General features: G+C 38.5%; 6 protein-coding genes across 6 annotated transcripts; 3 read left to right on the top strand and 3 right to left on the bottom strand.

Annotated features, from left to right (window-relative positions):
• The first annotated feature begins 1069 nt into the window (after positions 1 to 1069).
• On the top strand, positions 1070 to 1856 carry LOC115811354 (gamma-crystallin M2-like). Its single transcript, XM_030773517.1, has 3 exons — positions 1070 to 1084; positions 1214 to 1456; positions 1578 to 1856. Exons 1-3 carry the CDS (start codon positions 1070 to 1072, stop codon positions 1854 to 1856), a joined length of 537 nt encoding a protein of 178 aa, XP_030629377.1.
• Positions 1857 to 5942: 4086 nt separating this feature from the next.
• Positions 5943 to 6747, top strand: LOC115811426 (gamma-crystallin M2-like). The gene is made up of 3 exons (XM_030773608.1): positions 5943 to 5951; positions 6106 to 6348; positions 6469 to 6747. The coding sequence occupies exons 1-3, from the start codon at positions 5943 to 5945 to the stop codon at positions 6745 to 6747; spliced, it is 531 nt and encodes a 176-aa protein (XP_030629468.1).
• A 6487-nt stretch (positions 6748 to 13234) lies between these two features.
• Positions 13235 to 14052, top strand: LOC115811294 (gamma-crystallin M2-like). Its single transcript, XM_030773445.1, has 3 exons — positions 13235 to 13258; positions 13413 to 13655; positions 13774 to 14052. The coding sequence occupies exons 1-3, from the start codon at positions 13250 to 13252 to the stop codon at positions 14050 to 14052; spliced, it is 531 nt and encodes a 176-aa protein (XP_030629305.1). The 5' UTR covers positions 13235 to 13249.
• A 1104-nt stretch (positions 14053 to 15156) lies between these two features.
• Positions 15157 to 18394, bottom strand: meiob (meiosis specific with OB-fold). The gene is made up of 13 exons (XM_030775845.1): positions 18338 to 18394; positions 18117 to 18174; positions 17808 to 17939; positions 17562 to 17634; positions 17077 to 17272; positions 16863 to 16963; positions 16736 to 16788; positions 16522 to 16617; positions 16268 to 16363; positions 16011 to 16155; positions 15737 to 15923; positions 15547 to 15633; positions 15157 to 15264 (listed from the first exon to the last, which is right to left on the bottom strand). Exons 1-13 carry the CDS (start codon positions 18392 to 18394, stop codon positions 15157 to 15159), a joined length of 1389 nt encoding a protein of 462 aa, XP_030631705.1.
• Positions 18395 to 19010: 616 nt separating this feature from the next.
• LOC115813105 (methionine-R-sulfoxide reductase B1-A) lies at positions 19011 to 20843 on the bottom strand. The gene is made up of 4 exons (XM_075353576.1): positions 20765 to 20843; positions 20193 to 20335; positions 19823 to 19937; positions 19011 to 19600 (listed from the first exon to the last, which is right to left on the bottom strand). Exons 1-4 carry the CDS (start codon positions 20817 to 20819, stop codon positions 19581 to 19583), a joined length of 333 nt encoding a protein of 110 aa, XP_075209691.1. The 5' UTR covers positions 20820 to 20843; the 3' UTR covers positions 19011 to 19580.
• Positions 20844 to 21650: 807 nt separating this feature from the next.
• On the bottom strand, positions 21651 to 22633 carry neurl2 (neuralized E3 ubiquitin protein ligase 2). Its single transcript, XM_030775930.1, has 2 exons — positions 21910 to 22633; positions 21651 to 21766 (listed from the first exon to the last, which is right to left on the bottom strand). The coding sequence occupies exons 1-2, from the start codon at positions 22631 to 22633 to the stop codon at positions 21651 to 21653; spliced, it is 840 nt and encodes a 279-aa protein (XP_030631790.1).
• Positions 22634 to 26054: the final 3421 nt, after the last annotated feature.

Consider the following 26054-nt stretch of genomic DNA (forward strand, 5'->3'; position numbering starts at 1 on the left):
GAAGTTTCTTTTTCACATTCTTTTATCTATTAAGTTTAGAGTCTTCAAATGAAGAGGTAGGGATGTTGGTGTTGATGGTTCGTGTGGGTCAGGGTATGTAGTTTGAATATTCCATTAGAGTTTTCTCTGTTTTCAAAAACCTCTCTGTTTGTTCAGTGACCCCAAGTTGAGGGTAGTGGTAGTGGGGTTCTGTCTACATATTTCACAGTTTGGGTTATTGTTGTTCAACACAAGGGTTTAGGCTACTATTGTTCAGCTTTACCATTTGAGAAACATTTTTCAAAAAGTTTTGGTGTTAATTAGAGAAAATATACATGTCATATGATAACTATCAATGGCAATGGATTTACAACTAAAAACAGGCTTTTCTTTTAAGTTTCAGCCACTTAAGTTTCCAGCTTAAATCTGAAGAAATAATCATTTGTATTTGAATTTATCACTCCAACAAATACAAATACAGATACAAATAGTGGCCCCACTACACACCCATGTGAGGTATCACATCAAATATTCAAAAAAAAAAAAATCTGTATTCAGAATGTAAAAAAACTAAGCACACAGTGAACTTATACATACTAAAAACCTAGATATGTACTACTTCATTTAAGTAAGCTACTGTAACATATGTGTTAAGCATCCTATATCGTAGTGGTCACATTATATTGAAACAGCATAGAAGGAAAAAAAACCAAAACGCCTGGTCTAAAATGGTCTTCAGACAGATCATCTGCCTCAAAAAAGTTTTCAAGCAAAGATTAATGGTTGGAAAAACTGTGGGAGGTTAATTTTTGCATAACAAGGAAGTGTCTAACTGTTTTTACTATTGTAATTGCTGTGCTTGGTGTAATGAATCCAACCCAAAAATTCTATTTTAAGAGTCTTGCAAAAGCAGTTCAGCTCTACAAAAAAAAAAAAAAAAAGCCTCTGTTTCAAGTTGCTTGGTCAGTAAATGACAACAATGGAGACCATGTATTCTTTAGGCCTGGTCCACTATAAAAGTAAGGGTTTCACTGGTCAGGATGTCAGTGTATCTACGGCATCTCTAGCCAGAAGAGCAAACATCACAACCATGACCATGGGAAAGGTGAAATCTGCTTATCTCTGACAAATTTTATAGGTGTATTTGAATTCTGATGGATATTGTGGTTTGTTTGAGTGTTGACATTTTTCTTTTACAAAATGAATTAAACAATTACTTTAAATGTATTTCTAGATCATCTTTTACGAGGAGAGGAACTTTCAGGGTCGCTCCTATGAGTGCATGAGCGACTGTGCTGACATGCACTCCTACCTGAGGCACTGCCACTCCTGTAGGGTGGAGAGCGGCTGCTTTATGGTTTATGACCAGCCAAACTACATGGGTAACCAGTACTTCATGAGGAGGGGCGAGTATAGTGACTACATGAATATGTTTGGATGGAATAACTGCATCAGGTCCTGGCGCATGATCCCCATGGTAAGCGTTTCAGCATGATTTGTAAATGTAATTCAGTTATACCTTGTAGAAAATATTTTTTTCAAGTTGTGAGTTTGCCAGTGCCAATGTTAATACGACATGTATGTTTGCTCCTCAACAGTACCGGGGATCCTACAGAATGAGGATCTACGAGAGAGAGAACTTCGGAGGTCACATGCATGAGTGCATGGATGATTGTGACTGCTTTATGGACCGCTACCACATGTCCCATTGTATGTCCTGCCACGTTATGGATGGCCACTGGCTCATGTATGAGCACCCCCACTACAGAGGCAGGATGTGGTACTTTGGACCAGGAGAGTACAGGAACTTCAGCAGCATGGGATATGGCAACATGAGATTCATGAGCATGAGGCGCATCATGGATTCCTTTTATTAAATAGTTAACTAAATAAAATAAATGTTCTTCTTTTGATGATTACTACCACCAGATGTAAAATAAAGTCTGTTACTCAATTATACTTGAGAATAGTGTGGTTTATGTCCACTAAACCCTTATTTTTTTTGGCCTGTCCCTAAATGCCCCATTGAGTAGCTGCTACCAAAAAGGGGTTTTCATTATGATATTCATGCGCAGCTAGATGGTGCTGAGTAAATCAGGCACTTTATGCAAAAACTGCTGAAACATAATTCATCACAAGACAATTGTATACACATCTAAAATCATTTTTACAAAGCACTCTATCAGTTGAACAGTTTCCTCCTACATATAGTTACTCCTATGCTGTTGGGAGTGAGAAAAGTTAAGAAGTCTTACTTTGGAGTTGGATGAACATTTCAATTTAGGTTCTATGCAGTCAAGTGGTGCAATCATCTTAAAATACTGCATTGCTGTTGGTCAGTAGTCTGGGCACAGGTTTAGTGAATCTCTAATCTAATTAACAAGAAGAACAAACTCGGTCCTTGCTTCAAGTAGAACAGGCTCAGCTGCTCACATATTTAAATTACCTGTGTTCTTGTTCTTTCTCAATGTAATGTTTAAACACAGTTTTCCCAGTGATGTAACTTAAAGAGCTAAATGGAAACGCTCAACATCTGGAATAAACTGCATTTGTCACATCAATGTTTACCTTGTCAAATACATTTCATTCACTGATTGGTCTGTAAAGACGTGCCTACTTTCATGAGACAGGCCGCAATGCACGATGATCTAAGTCGATCGATGCAGGGTATATCGGCTGTACCCTACTTGTCACGATGCATTGTGGGATACTTTGAGTGCACGATACAGGGTATAATCATTCTCACTATACATTTGGACAGCACTACAAAAGTGCAAAATCACTATATAGTGATTTCAGACCCAGCCCAGGTCTTTTTTTTGCCAGTGCCTTGGTCAAGGTCACTGACAGGAGTACTAATGCTAGCATGCGCGTCTTTGTGGAAACCAGGGCAAACATGCAATCTCCACACAGTAAGGACCTGGGACGGCCGGGATTCAAAGCCAGGGCCTTCTTGCTGTGAGGCAACAGTGTTAACCACTAAACCACTGTGAATCCCACACTTAAATAAATAACTCATCTACTTGAGACGTCTGAAGAAACACCTAACTGAGGACTGATGATGAGGTCCAAAGTTTGAAACTGAGCCTTTATGGATCACGTGATGATAAAAACATATACAGTAACTTTAAGCTGGTAGTTTCTTAAAGATCAGGATGTCCTTTCAGCACAGATAATCCAGAGGCCTGGTAGATAAGAAGGAAAATACAGACAATAACACTCAGTCCAGTGTTGTTAGAGAAGCTGGGTCAATACTTGCTAAAAAGCCATTAAAGACACCGGGTGACTGATAATATTTCAGACACAAAGACACCACAAGGTAAAACAAGAGGTAAAACACTGGATGCAGTGGGTGTAGAAGAGTGGACTTCCAGGGAAATGGAGAGTCTGGTGCTACCTATGCAGGGTCCTTCAAAGGCTTCCTCCTTGTGGTTTAAGAGTTTCAAAAACAAAAAGTTTGAGGCAATGGAAAGAGTCACCAGGGGACATCTGAGAGGATGCCTAATTACGCCAAAGGAGCTTCAGCCATACAATTCTTTGTAGCTCAGACACCACGCTACAGGTCTTGCCACTGCATAAATGCTAGAACCTTAAAGTTAAGACATCCGTGACAGAGATTAGCATAGGCATAAAGTGGTAAACTGCTAGTGCAGTCAAGGAAGGTGAGCTAACATTTCACCACAAAGATGTTACTGGGACTGCAGCTACTGGAAGACTGGGGATAGTCTGCTTCCAATGCCCAAGTTGGGGACTGGCTAATTCAAGAAAGAGAAGCGAACTCACACAGTCGAATAATTGGCATGTGGTAGAAGAGGAGCTGCTGACAGTTGGAATGAGGCAGCAAGAAAAATGGACTTCAGTGGCGGGAGCCAAGGAGAAAAGATCACCTGGGCTGCTATGTGGTCTATGGAGGCCAGTAGAATCAGGTTCCTGCTTTGCAGTGTTTATGTCTGTCTCAGCCCTACAAATCTCGCCATCTGGCTAATGAAAAATGACCCAAACTGCACACTCTGTGAGAGGGTTGGCTGTGAGAAGCCAGCCAATGAGGTACATGTTCTCTCAAACTGCAGAAAGACACTAACAGAGAGGAAATAATACTGCAGATATGCTAAGGTATTAATATCACCGAAGGGCTACATGAAGGAGACGCAAAAAATGCAAGAAAATCCAAAGATGACCCATCTTCATCCAATTTTGACAAAAATAGAGAGAAGACCCCACACATCAATGAGCATAGCCACCTGGGAGTAGCTTTAGACTGGGAGGTAATGGCAAACATCAAACAGTATCTCATCTTCCTGCAGGACAGTGTCAGCAAAATCATATGGCCTGAGCTAATGATCTACACAAGCACAGTGAAGATTATTGCGATGTTTGGTCTCACGGGAGGAGTGTATGCAGGAGGCATCATGCTTAAGTATCACGTACCAATGGATGATTCCATCCTGAAAGGTCGGAGAGCAAAGTCCCTGCCACTGGTAGCTGGAGTAAGGAGATTTCAAGGACGGTCATTCTGGAGGGCTACTAGGATGACGGGCCTTAAAATACAGCAGGATAGGAAAATATACAGCACAGCAGGTCAGGAGGCAAAAAGGGGCATAACAGTGATATCACAACATGGCAAAAGAAGGAGGAATAGTGGTCCAGACAGCTGGATGGTGACATGCCACCCTACGGTGTATCATTAAAAAAACTCACAGCTTGACTTGTTACTGTACTTGCCACATCGGGCTCATTATTTAAACATGTCCCGGAATCTTTCACACAGACACATGGAAATATCGGTGTATGGTGAGCTTAGTTGTTTGTTTTGGGAGTTGACATAACAAGATTTAGATGTGTCTCTTTTTACATCACAGCCTACTATTGTGTAATCTGTGCAAAAACTTGTGTAATCACTGAATAAAAAAACCCAAACCGAAACACTGTTTAACAGATAATTTAAAATTGTAGGATATGACCATCTTGATTACTTTGGTTGTGCTATCCTATCAAGAAAGTGTAAAGGCAGCCATGGGGAGTAATGAGCATATTTCCATCTGCTAGAAAACAGTGGAAACACATATATTTCAGCAAAGTAGGAAAACTTCAGAAAAAAAAGTACACTATGCTTTTATCGATGTAAACTGGTGATCATTAATCTGTTTGCTGTTGAACAGTTTGTTTAACAGCGAACAGTTAACAATTGTTTGCTTTAAACAACCATACACTGTTAAAATGTAACTGAAACAAATATTACAATGATTTGGATAACTCGTGGACAACAAATAAACACTAACAAGAATAATAACTCAATAAATCAGATATAAGAACTTTCAACAAATAAACACTAACAAGAAAACAACAAATATGCCATCAAAAGCTGCTCTAAAGAGAATATGTTAAACAAATAAAAGCACACAAGCAACTTTTGATGAATTAAACTATTATAAACATTACCAAAGAGAGCTGCCTTGGCAAATTTTTTAACACATGGAAGTTACATCACAATGGTTATATTATAATGTGAATTCAATAGGCAATGAATAATAACACACAAGAATACACAAATCTGGCTTAAAATGGTCTTTACGGGAATCCTTACCACAAACAAAAAAGGAAAAAGAAAATAAACTGAAGTTTTCTCGCAATGAACAAATGTCACCTGTGCTGTGGCAGGTGAACTTTTCTATAATGAGGAGTTTGTTTTTACTATTGCTGATGTTGTTATCTTTATGACGCTATTAGTCCACACCAGAAGTTCCATTTTTAAAAGTCTTCCACAGAACCATTGATGTGAAAATGACAATAGCAGTTCAGCTCTAAAAGGCCTCTGTTCCAAGTTGCTTGGTCAGGAATTGACAACAATGGGGACCTGGTATTCTTTGGGTCTGGTCCACTATAAAAGTAAGGGTTCCAGCGGTCAGAGTGTCAGTGCATGTACAGCATCTCTGCCCAGAGGAACAGACATCACAACAATCACCATGGGAAAGGTGAGCTCTGTTACATCCTGCATTTTTCTATTACAAATTTCACATGAATCATATGTAACATTTTGATGGATGCTGTGATTTGTCTGAGTGTTGACATTTGTCTTATAAAGCTGTCACAAAATAAATTAACCAATGACTTTAAATGTGTTTCTAGATCATCTTTTACGAGGACAGGAACTTTCAGGGTCGCTCCTATGAGTGCATGAGCGACTGTGCTGACATGCACTCCTACCTGAGCCGCTGCCACTCCTGCAGGGTGGAGAGCGGCTGCTTCATGGTTTACGACCGTCCAAACTACATGGGAAACCAGTACTTCATGAGGAGGGGCGAGTATGCTGACTACATGAGCATGTTTGGATGGAATAACAGCATCAGGTCCTTGCGCATGATCCCCATGGTAAGCTCATCAGAGTACTTTGGTTATTCTTTATAGAAAAGATGTTTACCAGCTGTGAGTCTACAAAGTAAATAATAAATTGTAATTGTTAATATGACATGTACCTTTGTTCCTCAACAGCACCGAGGATCCTACAGAATGAGGATCTACGAGAGAGAGAACTTCGGAGGTCACATGCATGAGTGCATGGATGACTGTGAGTCATTCATGGACCGCTACCACATGTCCCATTGCATGTCCTGCCACGTTATGGATGGCCACTGGCTCATGTATGAGCACCCCCACTACAGAGGCAGAATGTGGTACTTTGGACCAGGAGAGTACAGGAGCTTCAGCAGCATGGGATATGGCAACATGAGATTCATGAGTATGAGGCGTATCATGGATTCCTTTTATTAAATAATTAATCTAATTCACCATTGTCACATGATGATCATTAACAGCAGATCTTCAATAAAGTCTGTCACTTAGTTTGACTTAACAGTTGTGTGTTTTATTTTAGCAATGACTTACAATATTGTTGTCTGACCGTGAATGGTCCATTTAGTGGCTTCTGTTCCATTGGAGTTCAATTCGATATTTGCTTCCTTTCTTACACTTAGTTTGTGTATATCAGATGACTCTGACTACATTTAAAAAATTACTCTGTGATTAGTTTCTGACATATTTAACTAAAATAGAGTAATTCTAAAGTTAATTGTATGCAGGAAAATTACAACCCACACCTAGAGACAATTACACCTCTGATGTCAGAAGTGAGGGTTTTTTTTAAGCCATATTAAACAAGAATGTGAAAATGGCAAAATGCATGTAGATCAGAAAATACACTCTAGTCAGAGAATGCACTCTGGTTATAAAATCAATATGGAAAGAGTTAATAAATAGCTTTAGTACTGCTTTAGTAAATCCCTAATTTCATTAACAACAAGAATCACTTCAAGCAGTAAACTCACAGTAAAGGATATCCTTAATATACAATAATTTAGATCAGACATTTAATCATGTAATATCATTTCCTTGACTTGTTTAAATACTTCCAACTTGTTGCAGTCTAAATAAGTGGATCTAACAATATATTTCAGGTGTCCAGAGGCAAACTATCTCACTGATAGAACAACTGGACTCCTTGCAGGTTAACCACTGCAGAAATTTAGCAACATCAATTTAGAGGCTATTCAGTTGATTGAAGCCCTAAAGCTGTGTGTATTAAAGTATAATCACTGTTTCAGTTTTAGCATACACAGCAGCTCACATATTTAAATGAATTCTATGCTTGCATTGTTTTCAAGTGATATTTTAAACACAGTTTCCAAGCAAAACCTAAGTTGGGACAATTTTGCAAACAGCTCAGAGAAATCTATATCATATATAATAATAAAGGAGGGAGTAACAACAAATTTAACCAGCTTAAGGTGACACAGTTGCCTGAGGATGACTTAACGAACAATTAACAGCTAAGTCATGTCAAATCATTCAATATCATGTTTATCAGTTGTGGTATTTCAGATTATCAAAGCAGACATGTTTTAATTAGCTTGAATGAGGTCAAATAGTTTATATGAAATGGCACTCACCCTCAGGCCATTTTGAGAGCAGCAGGAAAGACCTATAATAAAAGAAGATTCATTTTAGAGAAAACACAAACCCTGATATTGAAGTCTTATGCATAGATAAAAATAATCACAAAAATCTATCACAGAAATCAGAGTTTAGTAAATTTGTATGATAATTTTTCAATGATCTCCATCATGGTTCATTGTGAAATCTCTGACTGCAAACAATGCAAAACAAAATTTGTCTTGGTTTGGTGAGAACATGGTCTCTGATGAAATCCTACTTCTACTCATAATATAATGTCAATGCCTGTAATAATGGTAAAACTGATTATTACAGGACCATTATGTTGGAAACATGTCTACAACTACTTTACATTATTGAACCATATTTACAACTAATAAAAAATAAGTTCACTAGACCTTGAGGTAAATTTTGCATCTCTCCTGAAGAAATTTCCATTTCATTGTTGCCCTCTGAGAAACTCTCGAACTTATCAGCTGATCAAAGCTGAAGAGCTTCAGCTGTTCATGAGTGGCACAGTATGTGGGATAAGATAAAGACATAGACAAATACATGCAGTGCAACCTTTATAATTTATATTACCTCTACTCACTGTAAAGCCAAACGTCTTCTCCACCACAGTCCCCCAGATGAAACCAAAACTGTGAAGCTTATATCCATCAATAAGTAAAGGTTTTGTGTTCACATCCAAAGTCTGTCTATAACCAGAACAAGAAGGATTAGCACAGGTCTGGATTTCCTCAGTGATTAAAAAATTGCATTTGGAGTTAAAATGCTGATAATACCCATTAAAGTAGTCGTTCATATAAAGACTATGAGTCTCTTTTAAAAATGTGGCTCTGTTTCTCAGTACAACCAACAACAAGAGCAAGCTAAGTATGACTGGAAACAGAAGAGGGCAGTCCCAGAGTGCTGATTACATGAGGGACATCAAAATTTCTTGGATTAATGTTTTAACCTGGTCCACAATCAACACATCAACAAAAGAAAAAAGACAATGATACAGATTCAGGTTCACTGACAGAGTGCAATACTACACACATAAATGTAAAAAATAAATGTGTCTCAAAAGTTTAAAATACTTAGCACTGACCAGCAATGTTATTCACTTGTCTCTCCTTGTCGTCCATCCCCCCTTCCCCGATTATTCTCTCGCATGACTGAAGAGCAGATTAACCTCAACTCTGTCTGATGGTTAGAAAATAAACAAAGACACAAAAGCCCTAACCCTAACCCTAGGTGTAACCTTTAGCCTAAATTTTTGTGAATTTTAAAACCGATCCCAGCCTGTGATATGTTGAAGCAACGGACCAGCTGGATTGATAACAGGGGTAAAAGTATTTTATGACAGTACTTAAGTAGTACATTGGCGGGTTTGTACTGTGAGTATCAACAAGCGCAACTTTCACTTTCCACCTCAACACATCTATTAAGAAATTATATCATATTTCTCGCGGACATTTCTGCCGACAACTCTCATTACTTGTTTCAGTTGACATGCTCAGTCATAAGACATTGTTTTTTTTGTTTGTTTGTTTGTTTTTGTTTTTTCATTCTCTTTTGTTGTATGAGGTGGTAACTCAGTGAAAGTCTGTGGGAATACCAATACTTGCATCAGATTTTAAGCATCGCTGGTATTGCGCTAAATGATGTGCACTAATTCAAAGGCCTAGCTACTTGCCCCAGCACGTACTTATCCTAGCCAGTGTGAGTGCATCGGCAGGCGAGCTCAACAGCAGCATGATCTGTAATCAGGGTTTAAAACCGGGATTTTTTTCAATCGGTTTGCTCCGGGCAGAATCGGTATTTTAGCGTTTCCGGTTTTCCGTTCCACGATCGTTCCCGAACCGGTTAGAACCAAATGAAATATCGGTTAATAACGCTCCATGCAGGTCTGTGTGACATGACAATAGCCTATGTATCTTTCAGACGGTATAAAAATGTCTGTTGATAGATATTTTACCTAAAATTATCTATTATCTCTATTGCTAATGTCACAAAACATTACAAAAACGCATTGCACCACTAACTAGGAGCGCTGTAGTACAACCTCCACTGTGGCTTCCCGGTCATTTGACTGTTTTGCGATCGTAATCAGTCACAAACGGTTAAATGGCAAAAATGAAAAACTATTTTAACGCTGCAGTTAAAAAGCTTGCTAATAGGCTATGCAGGTATATGTTTAGCCTGACTAGAGCTATTTTCAACATTAGTTCTCTTTACATGGTAGACTATCTATCAAACATTGATGAAGCTGATGTCTAAGATCAGCATTTTATAAGCATACCATAATATTTACCTCCTCTGGCTGCAAATGAGGAGATCACACCACATTTCACTTTAACGCTATATCACGGCCCACCGCCGGTAAATTTATGTCCGCTATATGAAGGCGTGAGTGACATTCAGAGGAAGACAGGATACTCTTCACCAAAGCTATAAGCAGAAAGCATTTTAATTTGTTGTAATAAATAAAAGAACGAAAAAATGTTTCTGTTCCAGATTATTAAAAAATACAAAGTTTCTGGCTTCGTTTTTGTTCCTAACGAAACCGATCGATTGTTTTCAGTCGCGTCTCAAATGTGCTATTTCCTCTTCTAACGAAAATAAAATATTGTTAAAGCAATATTTACTCATGCTCATGTTTTTAAATGTTTTGATCTAAAGTTGTCCTGTGTTTTTGGACTGTACCATTAGCGTGGGGGCACGCACAGGAGAGAACCGATTAGGCATACTATTTCGCTACGTAGCGTTTGTAAACAGCAAAACAGCACTGATCAGAGAAGTATTTTTGCAGCATCGCAGAGAGTCTCCAAGCACAGCCCTAACTTTTGGCGTAAACGATTTCGCGGGCAAATGATCTTTTTAATGTCCTTCAGTCGCGTTTATTATCATTTATTATTTTGTTTATACCATAGGATATGATCCATAGAGTCTAGAACATTCAACTAAATTTAATGAGATTTTTGGTTATAAAAACAGGCCACGCGCTACATTCATTCAGCAAGCATACTACAGTAGGTGCGATTAACTATGACTCCCCTAGGCAGGTGGTACAGTCCCAGACATCAGAGGACCTCGGGCCAGAAAATGAAAAAAAACAAAACAAAAAAACGGAATATATGGGTCAAACATATATAATCATTTTACGGTATCTTTTTTTCAAGAACGACATGAATGATTATTAGACGTGTTAAATCACTTTGCTCGTTTTCAATGTGAATTATGGAAAAGGACATCCAAAATAAGTGATATACAGACGTAGTTTGCTCCAAGCCAATCCACCATGAAAATGTTTATGAATGGAGATTTTCCGTGTCTACAACACGTCGAGAGTAGAAGTTCGTGATTGCCCTCTACAGCACTGAACACGCATTAATCATTTCTCCTCCTCGTTTTTGCTGACACTCACCATTACAATACCGAGCAGTAAGGCAACTGTTTGGTAGATGTAAACATCTAAGGGTAATGTTATATACAAATTTACATGTGCCTTATAAACTGAAGTAGGCCTAAATTTTTTCGTCTTGTACTACTGAAAACCTGAATGGTTAAAAGTCTGATAGCTACTTAAAAGATTTTGACTTTAGAATTGTTTGTTTGTTTTTGTTGTACTTGCACTTCTAGAGTCATTTAATGGTTGTTTCTTTAACTCAAGACTAATATCTGAATACTGTAGCACCCGTGATTAGTAACATATCATCAGAGAATTGATGGCAGTAATTGTTTTTGAAATTAAGTTAACTGGATGAGATGAACCATGCTTAAAGCAAAGATTAACAGCACTGATTTTCCTTTATCTCCATCCCCATCCACACTGGATCAGAAATGATCAGAAATCAAAACCATAAATAAAATGTGTATGATTGTTTCTCTTGGTGTTGGTGTCTGCACAATATGATTGATTTGTTTATCCCAACAAATGTATTTAAGTTCTGAATCCTTTATCAGTACCAAAATTACAAATGTATAAACTATATTCTACATTGACCACACACCTCAAATATGTGAGCATTTCACAAAGTCGATTTATAGAGTTGTTCAAAAGCCTGACATATCCTGCTGTTGTCCATTATTTAAATACTCATGGTTAAGTTGGTGTACTTGCCACCTGGCACCTGTTCATTATGTTAGACACATCTCTACAGCTACTTTACATGGATACACAAAAAGATCAGAGGACAGTGAATGTTATAGTTTGTTTTGGAGGCTGCACAATTAAACCCTAGATGTGTCTATTTTCATCATACCCTGTCATTTTACAGTCTATAGAAGAAATTATGTTCTTGTTTTGGCAGATCCTGGGGTATTGAAGCAGGGAAGGAACCAGTCTGAAAGAATGTTTAACAGAGTCTTTAACTTTGTAAAATATGAGTGTCTCCAGTGATTTCATTACACTTCTCTATCAGGATTGTGCTTGTGGAGGAATGGCACTGGGAAGATTGCATCTGCTTAAAAAGAAACACACAAAGAATCACACATACATTCCACCAAGGAGTCGAAGAGAACCCCCCCCCCCCCCCCCCCCCAAAAAAAAATGAATTAGAAAAAATCTATGTAAACCGGTGTTAGAAATACAAGCAACAAGACTTCAAAGAAATCAGTACAAGTATGAGATATTACAATGAATATTCCAACAAAAGTTGCTGTAAAGACGCACACACACACACGTGTATATTGTATGTATGTATATATTTATGTATATATACACATACATGTGTGTGTGTGTGTGTATATATATATATATATACACATACATACATACATATATATACACAGCACACAGTATATAAGCTGCCTTAGCAAATTATCTGGCACTAGCTGTTAATTAAATTACATTCATCAGACAATGACAAATAAATAAATATACAAGAATATAAAACACCTGATTTAAAATTGCTTATATGGACCCATAAAAGAGAAAAGAAAGACAGAACGGCATTTTGTTCCATTTGAACAGAAGGTTCAGATGGGTAGGGGCAGATGAATTCTTCCATAACAAGGAAGTATCTAGTTGTTTTTTCCTTTTCGCTATTGCTGTTTTATTCATGATCCTATGAGTCTAAACCAAAAGTTCTGTTTTTAAAAGTCTTCCAGAGAACCACTGAATGTGAAAATGAAAATGACAGTGAAAATGACAAAAGCAATTCAGCTTTTAAAAAAAGCCTCTATTCCAGTTTGCTTGGTCAGGAATTAACAACAATGGAGGCCATGTATTCTTTGGCTTTGGTCCACTATAAAAGTAAGGGTTCCAGCAGCCTGGATGTCAGTGTACCTCCAGCATCTCTAACCAGAGGAGCAAACCACACTCACTACCACAACCATGGGAAAGGTAAACAGTATGACTCCTGCATTTATCCATAACAAAATGGAACGACTCCTGCATAAAATTCTGATTGACATTGCTGTTTGTTTTGATGTTGACATTTTTCTTTTACACAGTTATCACAAAATGAATTAACAAATAACTTTCAATGTATTTCTAGATCATCTTTTACGAGGACAGGAACTTTCAGGGTCGCTCATATGAGTGCATGAGCGACTGTGCTGATATGTCCTCCTACCTGAGCCGCTGCCACTCCTGCAGGGTGGAGAGCGGCTGCTTCATGGTTTACGACCGTCCAAACTACATGGGAAACCAGTACTTCATGAGGAGGGGCGAGTATGCTGACTACATGAATATGTTTGGATGGAATAACTGCATCAGGTCCTCGCGCATGATCCCCATGGTAAGCTCATCAGAGTACTTTGGTAATTCTTTATCGAAAAGATGTTTCCAGTTGTGGGTCTACAAAGTAAATAATAAAATTCCAGCGCTAATGCATATACCTTTGTTCTCTTCAACAGTACCGAGGATCCTACAGAATGAGAATCTACGAGAGAGAGAATTTCGGAGGTCACATGCATGAGTGCATGGATGATTGTGACTCATTCATGGACCGCTACCACATGTCCCATTGCATGTCCTGCCACGTTATGGATGGCCACTGGCTCATGTATGAGCACCCCCACTACAGAGGCAGGATGATGTACTTTGGACCTGGAGAGTACAGGAGCTTCAGCAACATGGGATATGGCAACATGAGATTCATGAGTATGAGGCGTATCACGGATTCCTTTTATTAAATAATTGGATAAAAAAAATGATTGCCTTGTGGTGATCATTAACACCAGTTTTTCAATAAAATTTGTTACTCAATGTTACTTGAGAGTCATGTGCTCTGTTTCAGCTATGCCTTATATGATTGTCACCCTTTGGTTGGCCTTAGTTGTTTATAGTTACACTGCCAATGTTAGGGAGTGTAACTATATCCTAAATTAGGCAAAAAATGCACTAAGGTTACAATACAAACTATTGATAACTAGCCTGGGTATGGTTTTAGTGGATCCCTCATTAAATGAATAATCAGAAAAGCTATGAAATCACACCAAAGGTCCTCTTTAACATTTCATCTGACAATTTCTTTTGTCTGTATTTTTGAACATTTCTGTCTTGCTGGAAACCATATTCTGATGAGGTGTAGTAACTAAAATACCTTTCATGTCCAGTGACAAGCTCACACAGCTGCAATACCTCTCACTTACAGTTAAGCTAACTGCAAGTTAATAACAATAACACCAGGATATCCCATTAACCAATGAGTTAAGGAGTGAATTAAAGCCATGGATCCAGGGCCAACTGCAGGGTGCAATGACTGAGGGGGCATCTGAGATTTGCAAAGGGGCAAATGTGTACATTATGATTAGGCTACAGTTAAAACTGACGGGGCATACATTTTATCTGAGGGGGCAGCCCCCCCTTTTGCCCCCCTCCCCCTGGCGCTGGCCCCACATGGATCTAGGAATATCTTCCCAAAATATGTTCACTGTTCCAGCTAGAGTACTCACAAGAGTCCACATCATTAATTCTGTGCTTCTATTTTCAAGTTAATGGTTTAAAGTTTCCCAACAATGTATATGAGTAAGCTGGGACAGTTTTGCAAACAACTTCGAGAATTCCGCAGCAATGTTTGTCATGTGAAATAAATTTTATTCAATTAAATTCAACAAGCATTTTTAAAACTTCCAAAGAAACATACTTAGTTGTTGTACAAACACCACAGGACCGACAACAAATATCAGCAGCTTGAAGTGACGCAGGAGTGAACGAGGACAATGTCAACAACCCATTAGCACTAAATGTCCTATCTTTGTATGGCATGTTGATCAGCTGCATTATTTAAAGTAAAGTTAGATTGCCAGAGCAGACATGCTTTGCTTCACTTCCACAGGGTCAGCGAGTGCACATGACAGAATACTCACCCTCACGCCATTTCTGCTTCGAGGAGCAGAAAAGACCTAAAACAAAAGGGTACACTTTAATAAGAACATAGCAAATCCCAACACTGAAGTCCTAAGCAAAGATTCAAATAACCCTATCAGACGTAACATAGAAATCACCGTTCAGACATTTAGTATGGCCATAGGATGTGTATATAAAGTTGATTATTAGAGCTTGGTAGACTAGAGCATACACATGGTTTTTCAAGAATTGTCACCATGGTTCAATGACATTAAGAAAAAAAAAATCCTATTTAGGATATACATAAGTGATTTGAACAAATGATCATTTCTTGAGACCTTGAGGTAAACCTTGCATCTCTCAAGCAAGAATTTCCATTTCATTGCTGTCCTCTGAGACTCTGAGAGACTCATAAACTCTTCAACCTAGCAAAGAGAAAGAGACCTCGCCCATTAGTATACAGGAAAATACAGAAAAATACACAAATGCAGGTGATTTAATATTAACTTTTGTATTGCCTCTACTCACTGTACAGCCAAGTGTCATCTCTGCAACAGTCCCTGAAAGAGAACAAGATTGTAAAGTTCCCGTGTGATCGCTGATATCCACCAGTAAGTCAAAGCCTGTGGTCACGTCCAAAGGCTGTCCTTGACCTGGGCAGGCAGCGTTAGCACAGGCCTGGATTTCCTCACTGATCAGAGATTTGCATTTGGAGCTGCAATACAGGGATCACCAATTTAAGTGTTGATATAAAGTAGACGTCAGTTTCGAAAATGGGTGTCTGTCTCTAAGTTATACCCACCACCGACTTCGTATGACTTTGGGAACTGAGGAGTCCAGTCCCAGAGTGGTGATGAATCCATAGGTTATTCCGTAAGCAACATCAAAATTCTCTTGGATTTTGGCTTTGACCTGGCTCACAGTCAACACATCACTGATTGACTCCACTGAAGAATAAAGACAATAACAACAATTGAGTTTCATGGACATAGCACAATGCTGCCCACATACATTTAAAATCTAAATGCATGTCAAAAGTTTACAATCCTGCGCACTGACCAGGAATGTTTTCCCCCTGTCTCTCCTGTTCATCCAGCCCCCCACTCTCTGATAATTCTCTCGCATGATTGAACAGCAGATTGGCCTCAGCTGTGTCTGGTTAAAAAAAGAAACATACAAAGGCACAAAAACCCTAACCCTAACCGTGACCCTCAGCGTAAATCTTTAACCTAATTTTAAAAACAGTGCCAGCATGCGTTATATGGAAGCCACTGAACAGACGTAAACATCTTGCATCAGCAAAGAATTCTTACCAGGGTTGACGGTGATAACTGTTTTTGAAGTGACAGTCGCAGCCATAGTATTGCGAAAGGTATCAAAGCTAACTCGAGCATCTGCAATGAAGAGCACTAAAAGGAAAGATGAGAAACATTCTGTCTTTTGTTAATCTGTGTATGTATTCTATTCTCCATTCCTATTTATTAAGAAACAAATGTATGAATCAGGAATGGATTTCAACATGGGTACCTGTTTCTCCCGGTGTAAAAGTCTGCACAAGTTGAATGGCTTCCTTATCCCAGCTACATGAAATTAAAAGCATACATTTAAGGAGAAATGGAAAATGAAAAACTTATAAAGCTATCAAAAGACTCACCTAACTAAGGGAAAAGAGGTCACAGTTTCATCAAAGAGTTTAACTTCCAGCCTTTGTCCCTTGCGCCCATCTGACGTAGTGAAGTATTTTGGCTCTCCAACCTTATTTCAGCATATATTTCACCAAGAACACATTACAAACTGTTTACACTGCAGGTCTGCAATGGTATTCTATTCGTGGGCAGTGCTGACTGAACAGATAATGTCAAACTCACTGATTGCACCGCTGCAAGTATATTAATCGTGTTAGCATCCAGGCTTTGGCCATTCGCTACAATATCTCCCAATGAATAGAAGTCCCTCGGATCTTTCCCGGGCACGTGGAGGAGAGGAAGAAGCCTGCTCTCCGTGTCTAAATCTGAACACATTCTGATTTTTGAGTGAGTCTCTGTCACCAGTAACCTGTACAAACTGAGGAAAGATTAAAGTAATGTGTGTGAATCTCTTTTTTTTTTTTTTTTTTGCACTTTGTCTATAAATAGTGTATTGTTTCAAATTCAACATACAGCCTCTGTGTTAAATGTAGGCATGCATCAGGTATTACATGCATAAAGTAATTTCCTGCATTATAACAATATATTAATAGCTTAACAATTTTTCATATAGTTAAGACAAATAGCGTATGCTATATCAATACAATGTAGAACATGTGTAGAAATGTCCCCAAGTTTTTTTTTTGTTTGTTTTTTTTTCATCTTACGTTGGTGTTGATGGACTGAACCTGTCATCCTTCTCTGGGTCTTTAGAAACCACCAGTGGATTTTCAATTATGACTGAAGAGGAAGCAGATGTATTGTTCAAGAAAACTCTGTTGCTATAAAGTTTAAATGAAAAATACTCTCATCATATATACATTAAAAAAAGATCTCTATACTGTTGGGAGATGTATTAAAGATGGGTGTACAATATCCTAAATCATGCAAATTTCTATTTCTGACATGCTCACCACAGTCTCCTATTCTGAAGTGACTGCACAGGCCATAAATATATTCCTCACTGCCCCATGAGGACACATTTATGAAATGATCTGGTGAGTCTTTTATGGCGAAGCCAAATGTGAATCGTTCTGATCCAAAATCTGAAATATAAACAGCATCCACTCTGTAACTGCAGATCAAATATGTGTAACTGCTGTTACTTGAATACAGGATAAATGCTTGAGGGGATAACACTGAAGTTCTAATTTGTGAATCTCACAAATAGTGAATGCGAAACTTCAGTTTTTTGAATGAATGAATGAATGAATTTCACCAACTTCTCCTATTAGGAAATCCCCTGGCATCAGTTTTCGCAATAATAACTCCAACCACGTTCTGGCAAAGGGGAAAGGCAACTATTACTCATTTTGCTCGAGGTTATGGGCTGCTGCACTGTGGGTTCAAAAGGAATAGTCCTGCTTTTGCAAATTTTGAAATTGGTGAAAGGAGAGAAGATTCTACTTCTAAACTTTACTCCTAGGCTACTACTGTTTCTCACCGCATGTGTAGTGTTTGGACATAAACTGGAAATAGGGACAAATGTCTCTGCCAGCATATAAGCCATTTTTCTCCCTGAAACAGCAAAAACATATAATTGAACATGAAGCGACCACTTGCGTTTACATTTATTTGACGTTACAGACCGCAGCTGCAATGTCAACTATGCTAAACTTTACTAGCCCAAAGTTTACGTGAGCCTTTGGACATGACCACCCAATTTTAAATTCACACAGCTATCATATGGACACATGGACATACCGTTTAAGAACCGCCTTATGTAAATATTCGGGCTGTTATAATTCTTCAAATAATAAAAGAATATTAAAAATTCCAGAAGGTGGCATAAATTCCGTTACGCTTTTACCACACGAAGCGGCCGCGGTAAATGTGTTCCTTCACGTGCGCGTGCCAAATAAAAGTTATTTGAGCTGAATTCGGTTAATGATGTCCTCTTAGTGCACCACGAAGTTGAAGGAAATGTATTATCATCGCCAGCATGGCTCATTTCTTCACGTAAAATCCGAGATAATGGCTCGGAGGCTTGCCATGAAGTACGAGTTGAATTATGTGAAGTTCTTTGTACAACGTTATGATGCATAGATCGGCCTACAGATTTCAGCACAAAAGTGGGTAGAATCTTACGCATCCCATGAAAGGACAGACAAGATCAGTCCGGCAACTGTCTTTTTATTATCAAACATAAATCTAAGAACATGAACCTTAACTTGGCCTTTCGGACAGATATACTGCTAGTTTCACATTAATAAATGTGTTTGCCGACAACATACTTCTGCATATTCTTCAAGCCAGTTCCACCTCATTCTAAAAGTAATTACTATGTATTTACAACAAAAAAAAATCACACTATTAAAAAATATATATTTGTATTTCTGCATAGATTTCATTGCAAAACGATCAACCTCTTGAGTTCAACCAGTTAAGACTCTACATAGAACTTGTGTTTCAGTCACAGAATGATACTACTGTGACAAGCTACATTTTGCAAATCAGTTTGTTTTCACGAGCAGTAATGACATACATCTGGGAGGCAACCTCTTCCTTTGCAAGCTTGCAATATTATGACAGTAAATACAAACATTGGTCTCTGTCTTTATCAGGATAAACACAAATATCAGTGTGCAGGATCTCCTGTTTAGGCCTTTCTCCTGTCCACTTCATGGAGTGAGCATCCTCTCAGCAGAACTGTTCAAACGACAGTGATTTGGTCTTCATTCCTCGCTTTACTGTTTGTCAACTTTATCTATGAAGGAGAATATGCACAGGAGAGAGACAAAAAATGTAATTACAATGAGTCATTTCATAGTAACTTTTGTCCAAAGTGACTGACACTTCATACTGTTAAAATATTCTGACAATAATGCTCTAATTCACAGTTGATATCACAGCTCTTGCACATAACTTCTATTTATGATTAAGAAAAAAAATCTTAGAAATTGATAATTACATATCACAGTACACTTACCTTTAGGGACAAACTTCAGCGAGTGGCTGAATATTCAAAAACGTGATACGCCTTCTTCTGGTCCATCATTTAAAAACTCATGACCTAGGCCATTGCCACACTTGCCACACAGCACCTGCACATCATATAAGAAACATGTCTCAAACATTCCTCAAAATACTGTATAAAGACACACAGAGGTATCACAACATGGTAAATTAGGTAGTTTGTTTAGAATGTTGACATAATAAAGTGTAAAGGTGTCTTACATCGCTAGAGCTTGTAATTCTATGATACACAAAGACATAAATGCAATCTTTGTGTCAGACCCCGTGACAGTAAATAAATAGGTCTGAATCAAAACTAAACTTCTTTTGACAGACTTATTAACCTTGTAGGCTGTGAGTGTCTCCATTAGTTTAGTGACACTATCCTCTCGGATCGTCTCTGTAAATGCAGGCCATGGGGAGGAATGAGAATATTTGCATCTGCTGGAAAACAGTGGGTGCCCACACTGGGAACAAACATATATTCCTACAAAGATCCAAAGACAACAGTTCATTAAACATGTTTCTTTATTTTTTTTCACTAATGCTAACGTAAATATTTAAGTCATCGGCAAAACGTCACTTATAGGCCTAAATACTACAATGACTTGGGCAGCTGTCGAATACTATATACAAGCACGAGTAACACGATAGCGAAATTGTCCCAAAAAAGGGACACGGTGAGATGAAATATGATGGGGGCCGGGGGTGTTGAAAACGGGTTGTATTAAAATTTTGAGACAGATTAATATGAGTTAACCTGTACGTGTTGAGAAAACTCCACAAAGCACTTTACTTCCTTGCTCATGTAATCGGTCTTAACAGGTAAATTGACGCTAGCTAGTTACATCATGCCGGTCACTTTGTCTAGCAAATGCCTTAGGCAATGACAAACAGCAAAGGAGAAAAAACTTACCTGGTTTAAAGTGGTCCTTATAATGCTCCTTCCCAAAAAAAGAACAAAATGACATTTTGGACCGAAAACACAAGGTTAATAGTCCTGGACGGTTGTGTACAAACCTTGTGATGCCGACTGTGGGACAATAATATTCCGGTCACATGATCATTACGCAAGGTTGACTCGCCATGTACCTCAATGGACACTTGGAGGCGACCTTCGACAATGGTAAAACTTGTACCATCGTTTTCCAGACAGCATACTGATTGTTCGGTTTTCTGTATATAAAAAAATTGCATTTTCCTGTTTATCTTTTCTATATTCCCTGGGGCACGTTACTGATTTCCCCATAACTGTTAAACTTTGTTTAGCTGTAGGTTATTTTAGCATGATTTGCAACTGTGTGCACGTTTCAAAATACACTCATTCTTGCGTTTAAGAGTACCATCTTTTATTTGATGATAACAGCCACAAATCCAAAAGAAAAAAATTCTAATGGAAAATTGCATGTAATGTTAAAGAATTACTGGATAGATTAACCAGTAATATTGTAAATCCTTTACGAAACACATGTTTACAAAACATAATGTCACTATATTGAGGATATAGGTATTGATGCTGGTAAGCCCCTCCAGAATGAAAACTGAATTCGACACTGAAGATTTGCATAATCCCTAGATGCAGTATAGTTATTTTTTACTATATCTGTCTATAAAAATTGATTTACTTAAATAAATTGCAGTTTATACAAACAAGTTTTTGTAAGGCTTTGTTGAAGAAAAGTCCTCATTCGGCTGTGCATTCACAAGCAAATCAGTCCACAACAAGAAGGTATCTAGTTGGGGGGGTTTTTGCCGTTGTTTTTACTGTTTTCTTGAAGACACTGTCAGTTGAAAGCACTCTGTCACTCGTACTTGCAATAATGTTTGAGTAACTCCGGAAGCTCCAGCCAGTCCAAAGCCATTCTGTGAACAATGTGCTTCTGAATTGTTTTCCGACAGAGAGTCTGCAGTGAGGCAACTAAAAGAAAAAAAAGAGAGAGAACAGGTACAGGAAACAGAAGAGGAACAGTCAAACTACCAGTTACTATCAAAGCTATAACACCTATTAGTAAGGAACCACTATGGTTACAGATGTTGCCTTTTAGGAAAAGGGGTACTTACAGCCGTATTCCACCTGGACAATACGAACACATTTGGTAGCGGCAAATACATCTACTACAGCATAGAGGGGCCGATCGGTAGGAATCCTTTTGGCAGAGGCGCCCATGTCTTCTCCATTGATGACAATGTGCATGTCAGCAAAGCCTTGTCCTTTTGGCACATACAGCACCCCAATACGACTGCGACGAGCGGTAGGAGGCAGGGCATTGGTTTTGTACAGGTCATCTAAGATGTGACTGAACCTTCCAGGACGGCTGCGTCCCACAAGCTTGTCTCTGGGGATGCACACACTCTCGATGTGCAAGTGCGAGTCGGTGAAGAATGTTTTAGGCTTGCTGGCTTCCTCATTTCTACCATTATCCTCTTCTGTCCTCCTCTCTTCCTCTGGCTCTCCATCCTCAATAATTTTATTGTGATTCCGAGTAATTGCAAACACCCAACTGTCTCCTTGGTCCACTAAGTCGGGCAAGGAGTATTCTGGTACTGTTTCAAAAGTTCGAGGATCATGTGCAGTAAGTCCAACTCTGAGGTGGCCACACCAGCCAAGTTCCTTCTCCTCAATTTCAATGAGAAAAATTTCACCGGGCCCTAAAGGGTGTTTGCTGAAGCAAATACCATTTGCAAAGCTTTCAACACGTGTGGCTTGGGTTCCAGAATAATCAAGTCTCACATTTGTGCCATGAATTGGATGGAATTCCATAAACTGGCCCAAAACAGCAGCCATTTTTAAAAGCGCTCACAATAATAATATATGAAAATGTTGGCTTTAGAGTTTCAACCAGACTGTTTCGGTTGCAAGGCCTGATGCAAATGTTTTACTTACTTATCCAGTAAAGCGTGGGAAATACACAGTATATAAAAAATCCGCAATTCTTTGCTCGGTGAAGAAGCTTGGTCATTAGCTGAGTCACGAGGACTTCGGCAAAAAGTCTAACTTGCTGTAGCTGTGAGAAGCTTCTAGTTCCTTCGTCATGGCTATTTTTGAACCACTGCAAGTGTCATTGACTATTTTCAACAGATGGTAAGGCATGCAGAGTAGATATAGTAGACTGGGAGGGACCAGAGCCTCCAAATAAAACAGACCCCTCCCTCTTTGTCCTGCAGAAAATTACCTTTGCTTAAGAAATAAGAAAACAATTCTTATGCCTGTATTGACATAATTATATACAGTCATAATACATAGCGTAGCATTGTGCTGTTGAGACACTTCCCATTCTACGATAAATAAATAAATAAATAAATAACAGCTCTGAATCACAGATCTTATCTAGGCCATGAAGCCATTCTCTTGCCCTACCTACCTTCTCTTCTTGCTTTAGACCTCATTACATGCATGTAGGTAAAAACTGGTTGATAAACCAAAACCATTTGATCTGAACCTTTCACAGTGAGGTATACTTCATTCTAAAGTTAAGGGAAAAAATCATTACATAAATTTAAAAAAAATGTCACTGCAATCTGGGAGAACCTTTCAAATCTTTGTATGTAAATCTGAGGAATACACTGGACCCCATCGACTGCATATGCTATTGAGGACAATTTTATGTCATCTCCAGTGGCTCATTTTTGCACTCTAGTGTATTTGTGTGTGTGAGAGAGAGAGAGAGAAAGAGAGAGAGAGAGAGCAAGAGAGAGTGAGAGAGCAGGAGAGAGAGAGAGAGAGTGTTGGGACTGGTATTTTTAAGCTGGATTAAAGTGGACTGCAGCCATGCTCTCCATAATCAGATTGGTGAGCTGCTGTTGGTCAAATCACATCTGGATGGAGACAGCAGGAGGGAGGAGTTTGTTCCTAAGAGCACGAAAGATTCAAGACCTGTGTCATAAAACATACACCCACCATTCAGTCTTGCATGAAATATACAGACCAGGTTTTCTCTCCGTTAGTTAGTTGGACCAGATTTGAATTACTGTACACCGACACCGCTCATCTGCACTTCCCGGGGGGCTCTACGTGTATTCATTGGATGCCATATGGACTCCCTCGTGGATGATGGAAGAGCTGTGGTTCACTAGTATTTGGAAAATACATGAAAAAGTCCAGTAAAAACGTGCCAGTTTATTTGATCAAAACAGTTGCGTTATTGTCTGCGCTGTGTAAATCTTGAAATCGCGTATCAGTTATGGCTGTCATACAAACATAAGAAATTTTGAAGTGGAGCAATATTTAATTGGAGCAAATCGTGGGATGCACCGGTCAGTTGCGAGCTAATCGAAACGTGCTTCTAAGACACCGGGAAAAAAACGCACCGAAGAGGACTTTACCCATGTTGCAAAAATCAGGTTAGTTGCCTTCATTTCCAAATATCCTCGTAGGGTCCACTGTATACACTAAGCTGCAACGAAATTATCCGCAGTAGTTGGTTATTACTGTAACTAAGTACACTGAATTTATACGTTCCATTGACTTCAAAATATTTTGGTATTTTCACACCCACACATGACTACACTCACTTCAACAATTTAAACTGTGTCTTTCCCCACAATATCCGCGGCCACTGTATTACCACACCATTGATTAATGACGCACAGGTAAATTCAAATGTGCTGCTTATTTTTGTGGACATTGCGAATAATCCAGTAGTCTGGGTTTTAAAAAAAAGAACAGTTGATAAGTGTCTGTGTGTGTTTTCGGACTAGCCTATATACTGTAGTAACGTATCACACCCTTTGAGGAAATTTATGTAAAGCGTTAATGAGTCAAAATTTAAAAATATTCTCTGGACGCATGAATTCATTTCCTTTTAATACTACATAAAAACAAGATGACAACAGAAGCGGCAAATGTTGTTGATCATAATTTGAACGACTGTTCAAGGGTTTTGAGATATTCTGAGAACGACTGTTGTGTAGTTCTTGACGTGATTTTTTTACAGCTCTCCTAATATCATAACAGTATTGCATGGGCACATACACAAAATATATTTGTTCGTTAGAGTGGTTTAGGTAGTGCTGAATGTTCAATAAGCGCTACTGTATTAACTCTCATAAGGTGCTTATACCACCAGAATAATCTGAAATACTCGCATTATTTAGCCTTGTTGTATTACCAGAGAAGATTTAGTGTCCCATCACTAGCAAAAACATAATGGAACATGCTAGAATGTAAGCGTATTTGTTAACTGCAACAGTTGACAGAAGAATGATGGTCCTTATATTTTTACCGTAAATGGGTATTCGAATGTCTGCTTCAATCCTTTAATAGTCAGTGCGCCGTTATCTCCACAAAATGATTGTGCCTTCATTTAACATGATTAGGATATTGACAGAAAAAACATCTCTTACCCGATTATGTTAGAGGAAACTGTTTACATTCAAGCTGTTACTCCAATACGCTTATGCAAAAGTGTCTGAAATGGGGGTAGAGGATGGAGCTGTGATCTGCTAGTACGTGTTGTGAATTTGGTTTAACACTGTCAGTGGTTTTATTATTTCATCAGTCCATTTTGGGTAGAGGCGAGGATTAAAGGGAATTTGCCAACTGCTGTAAACTGTGTGTCAGAGTGTTACATAATGGTAGGTAGTCTCAAACTCACTTTAAAATGACCTAGAAAGATAGTGGAACTTCGATGCTTTTTATACAGACTTACCTCAGTCTCATAATGTGGAAATTGTTTGCCTCTTCTTGAACTAAGCCTCCTTTTATGGTAAGGAAGTTATTTTAAGGTGGTCTTTTTTACTTATCAGGGATGTAGTTAAAAAAAAAAAAAAAATCAGTTAGTCACAGACAGAACTCATCCTGTTATGATCAGATGAGCAGCCTGTTCCATGCATCTGAAATATTATGTAACATTTCTCAAGCAACTCATGGAAGCACCAATGCACAATCACAGTGTCCTTCTTAACATGTGCAGTGGAACATGTACTTTTGTATACGATCACTGAAAAGCGCCCTTCGGCTGTTTCTCTTTGAGGTTAAAACGAGTGACCTACAAATCTTCTGGGGAAAATGTGTTACTCTCTGCTTAGATAAACTAAATATGCTGCTATGCATTGCAACATGTTTACAAAAAAAAAAAAAAAATCAAACCAACCATTCAGCATATTTAAGATCTTACTCACGTATGTAAAACACCTGCACATATATGAATTTGCAAAGAGCATTATTTATTAAATTTACCCCAAAATCCACATTCTTTCAGCACCAG

Source organism: Chanos chanos, chromosome 5, assembly GCF_902362185.1.
Source record: "Chanos chanos chromosome 5, fChaCha1.1, whole genome shotgun sequence".
In the NCBI taxonomy this organism is placed as follows: domain Eukaryota; kingdom Metazoa; phylum Chordata; class Actinopteri; order Gonorynchiformes; family Chanidae; genus Chanos; species Chanos chanos.

What these genes read in the sequence shown, in the direction of transcription:
- LOC115811354 (XM_030773517.1), top strand. An exon ending in CCTGGCGCATGATCCCCATG is followed by an intron (nt 1,457 to 1,577) that starts GTAAGCGTTTCA and finishes GCTCCTCAACAG; the next exon opens with TACCGGGGATCCTACAGAAT.
- meiob (XM_030775845.1), bottom strand. Translation starts at nt 18,394, where the DNA reads ATGCTGGCAGAGACATTTGTCCCTATTTCCAGTTTATGTCCAAACACT. An exon ending in TTCAGTCCATCAACACCAAC is followed by an intron (nt 17,273 to 17,561) that starts GTAAGATGAAAA and finishes ATCTTTCCTCAG; the next exon opens with TTTGTACAGGTTACTGGTGA. An exon ending in TACTTGCAGCGGTGCAATCA is followed by an intron (nt 16,964 to 17,076) that starts GTGAGTTTGACA and finishes TGCTGAAATAAG; the next exon opens with GTTGGAGAGCCAAAATACTT.
- neurl2 (XM_030775930.1), bottom strand. Translation starts at nt 22,633, where the DNA reads ATGGCTGCTGTTTTGGGCCAGTTTATGGAATTCCATCCAATTCATGGC. An exon ending in TGTCCAGGTGGAATACGGCT is followed by an intron (nt 21,767 to 21,909) that starts GTAAGTACCCCT and finishes TTTTTCTTTTAG; the next exon opens with TTGCCTCACTGCAGACTCTC.
- LOC115811294 (XM_030773445.1), top strand. An exon ending in CCTCGCGCATGATCCCCATG is followed by an intron (nt 13,656 to 13,773) that starts GTAAGCTCATCA and finishes TCTCTTCAACAG; the next exon opens with TACCGAGGATCCTACAGAAT.
- LOC115811426 (XM_030773608.1), top strand. An exon ending in CCTTGCGCATGATCCCCATG is followed by an intron (nt 6,349 to 6,468) that starts GTAAGCTCATCA and finishes GTTCCTCAACAG; the next exon opens with CACCGAGGATCCTACAGAAT.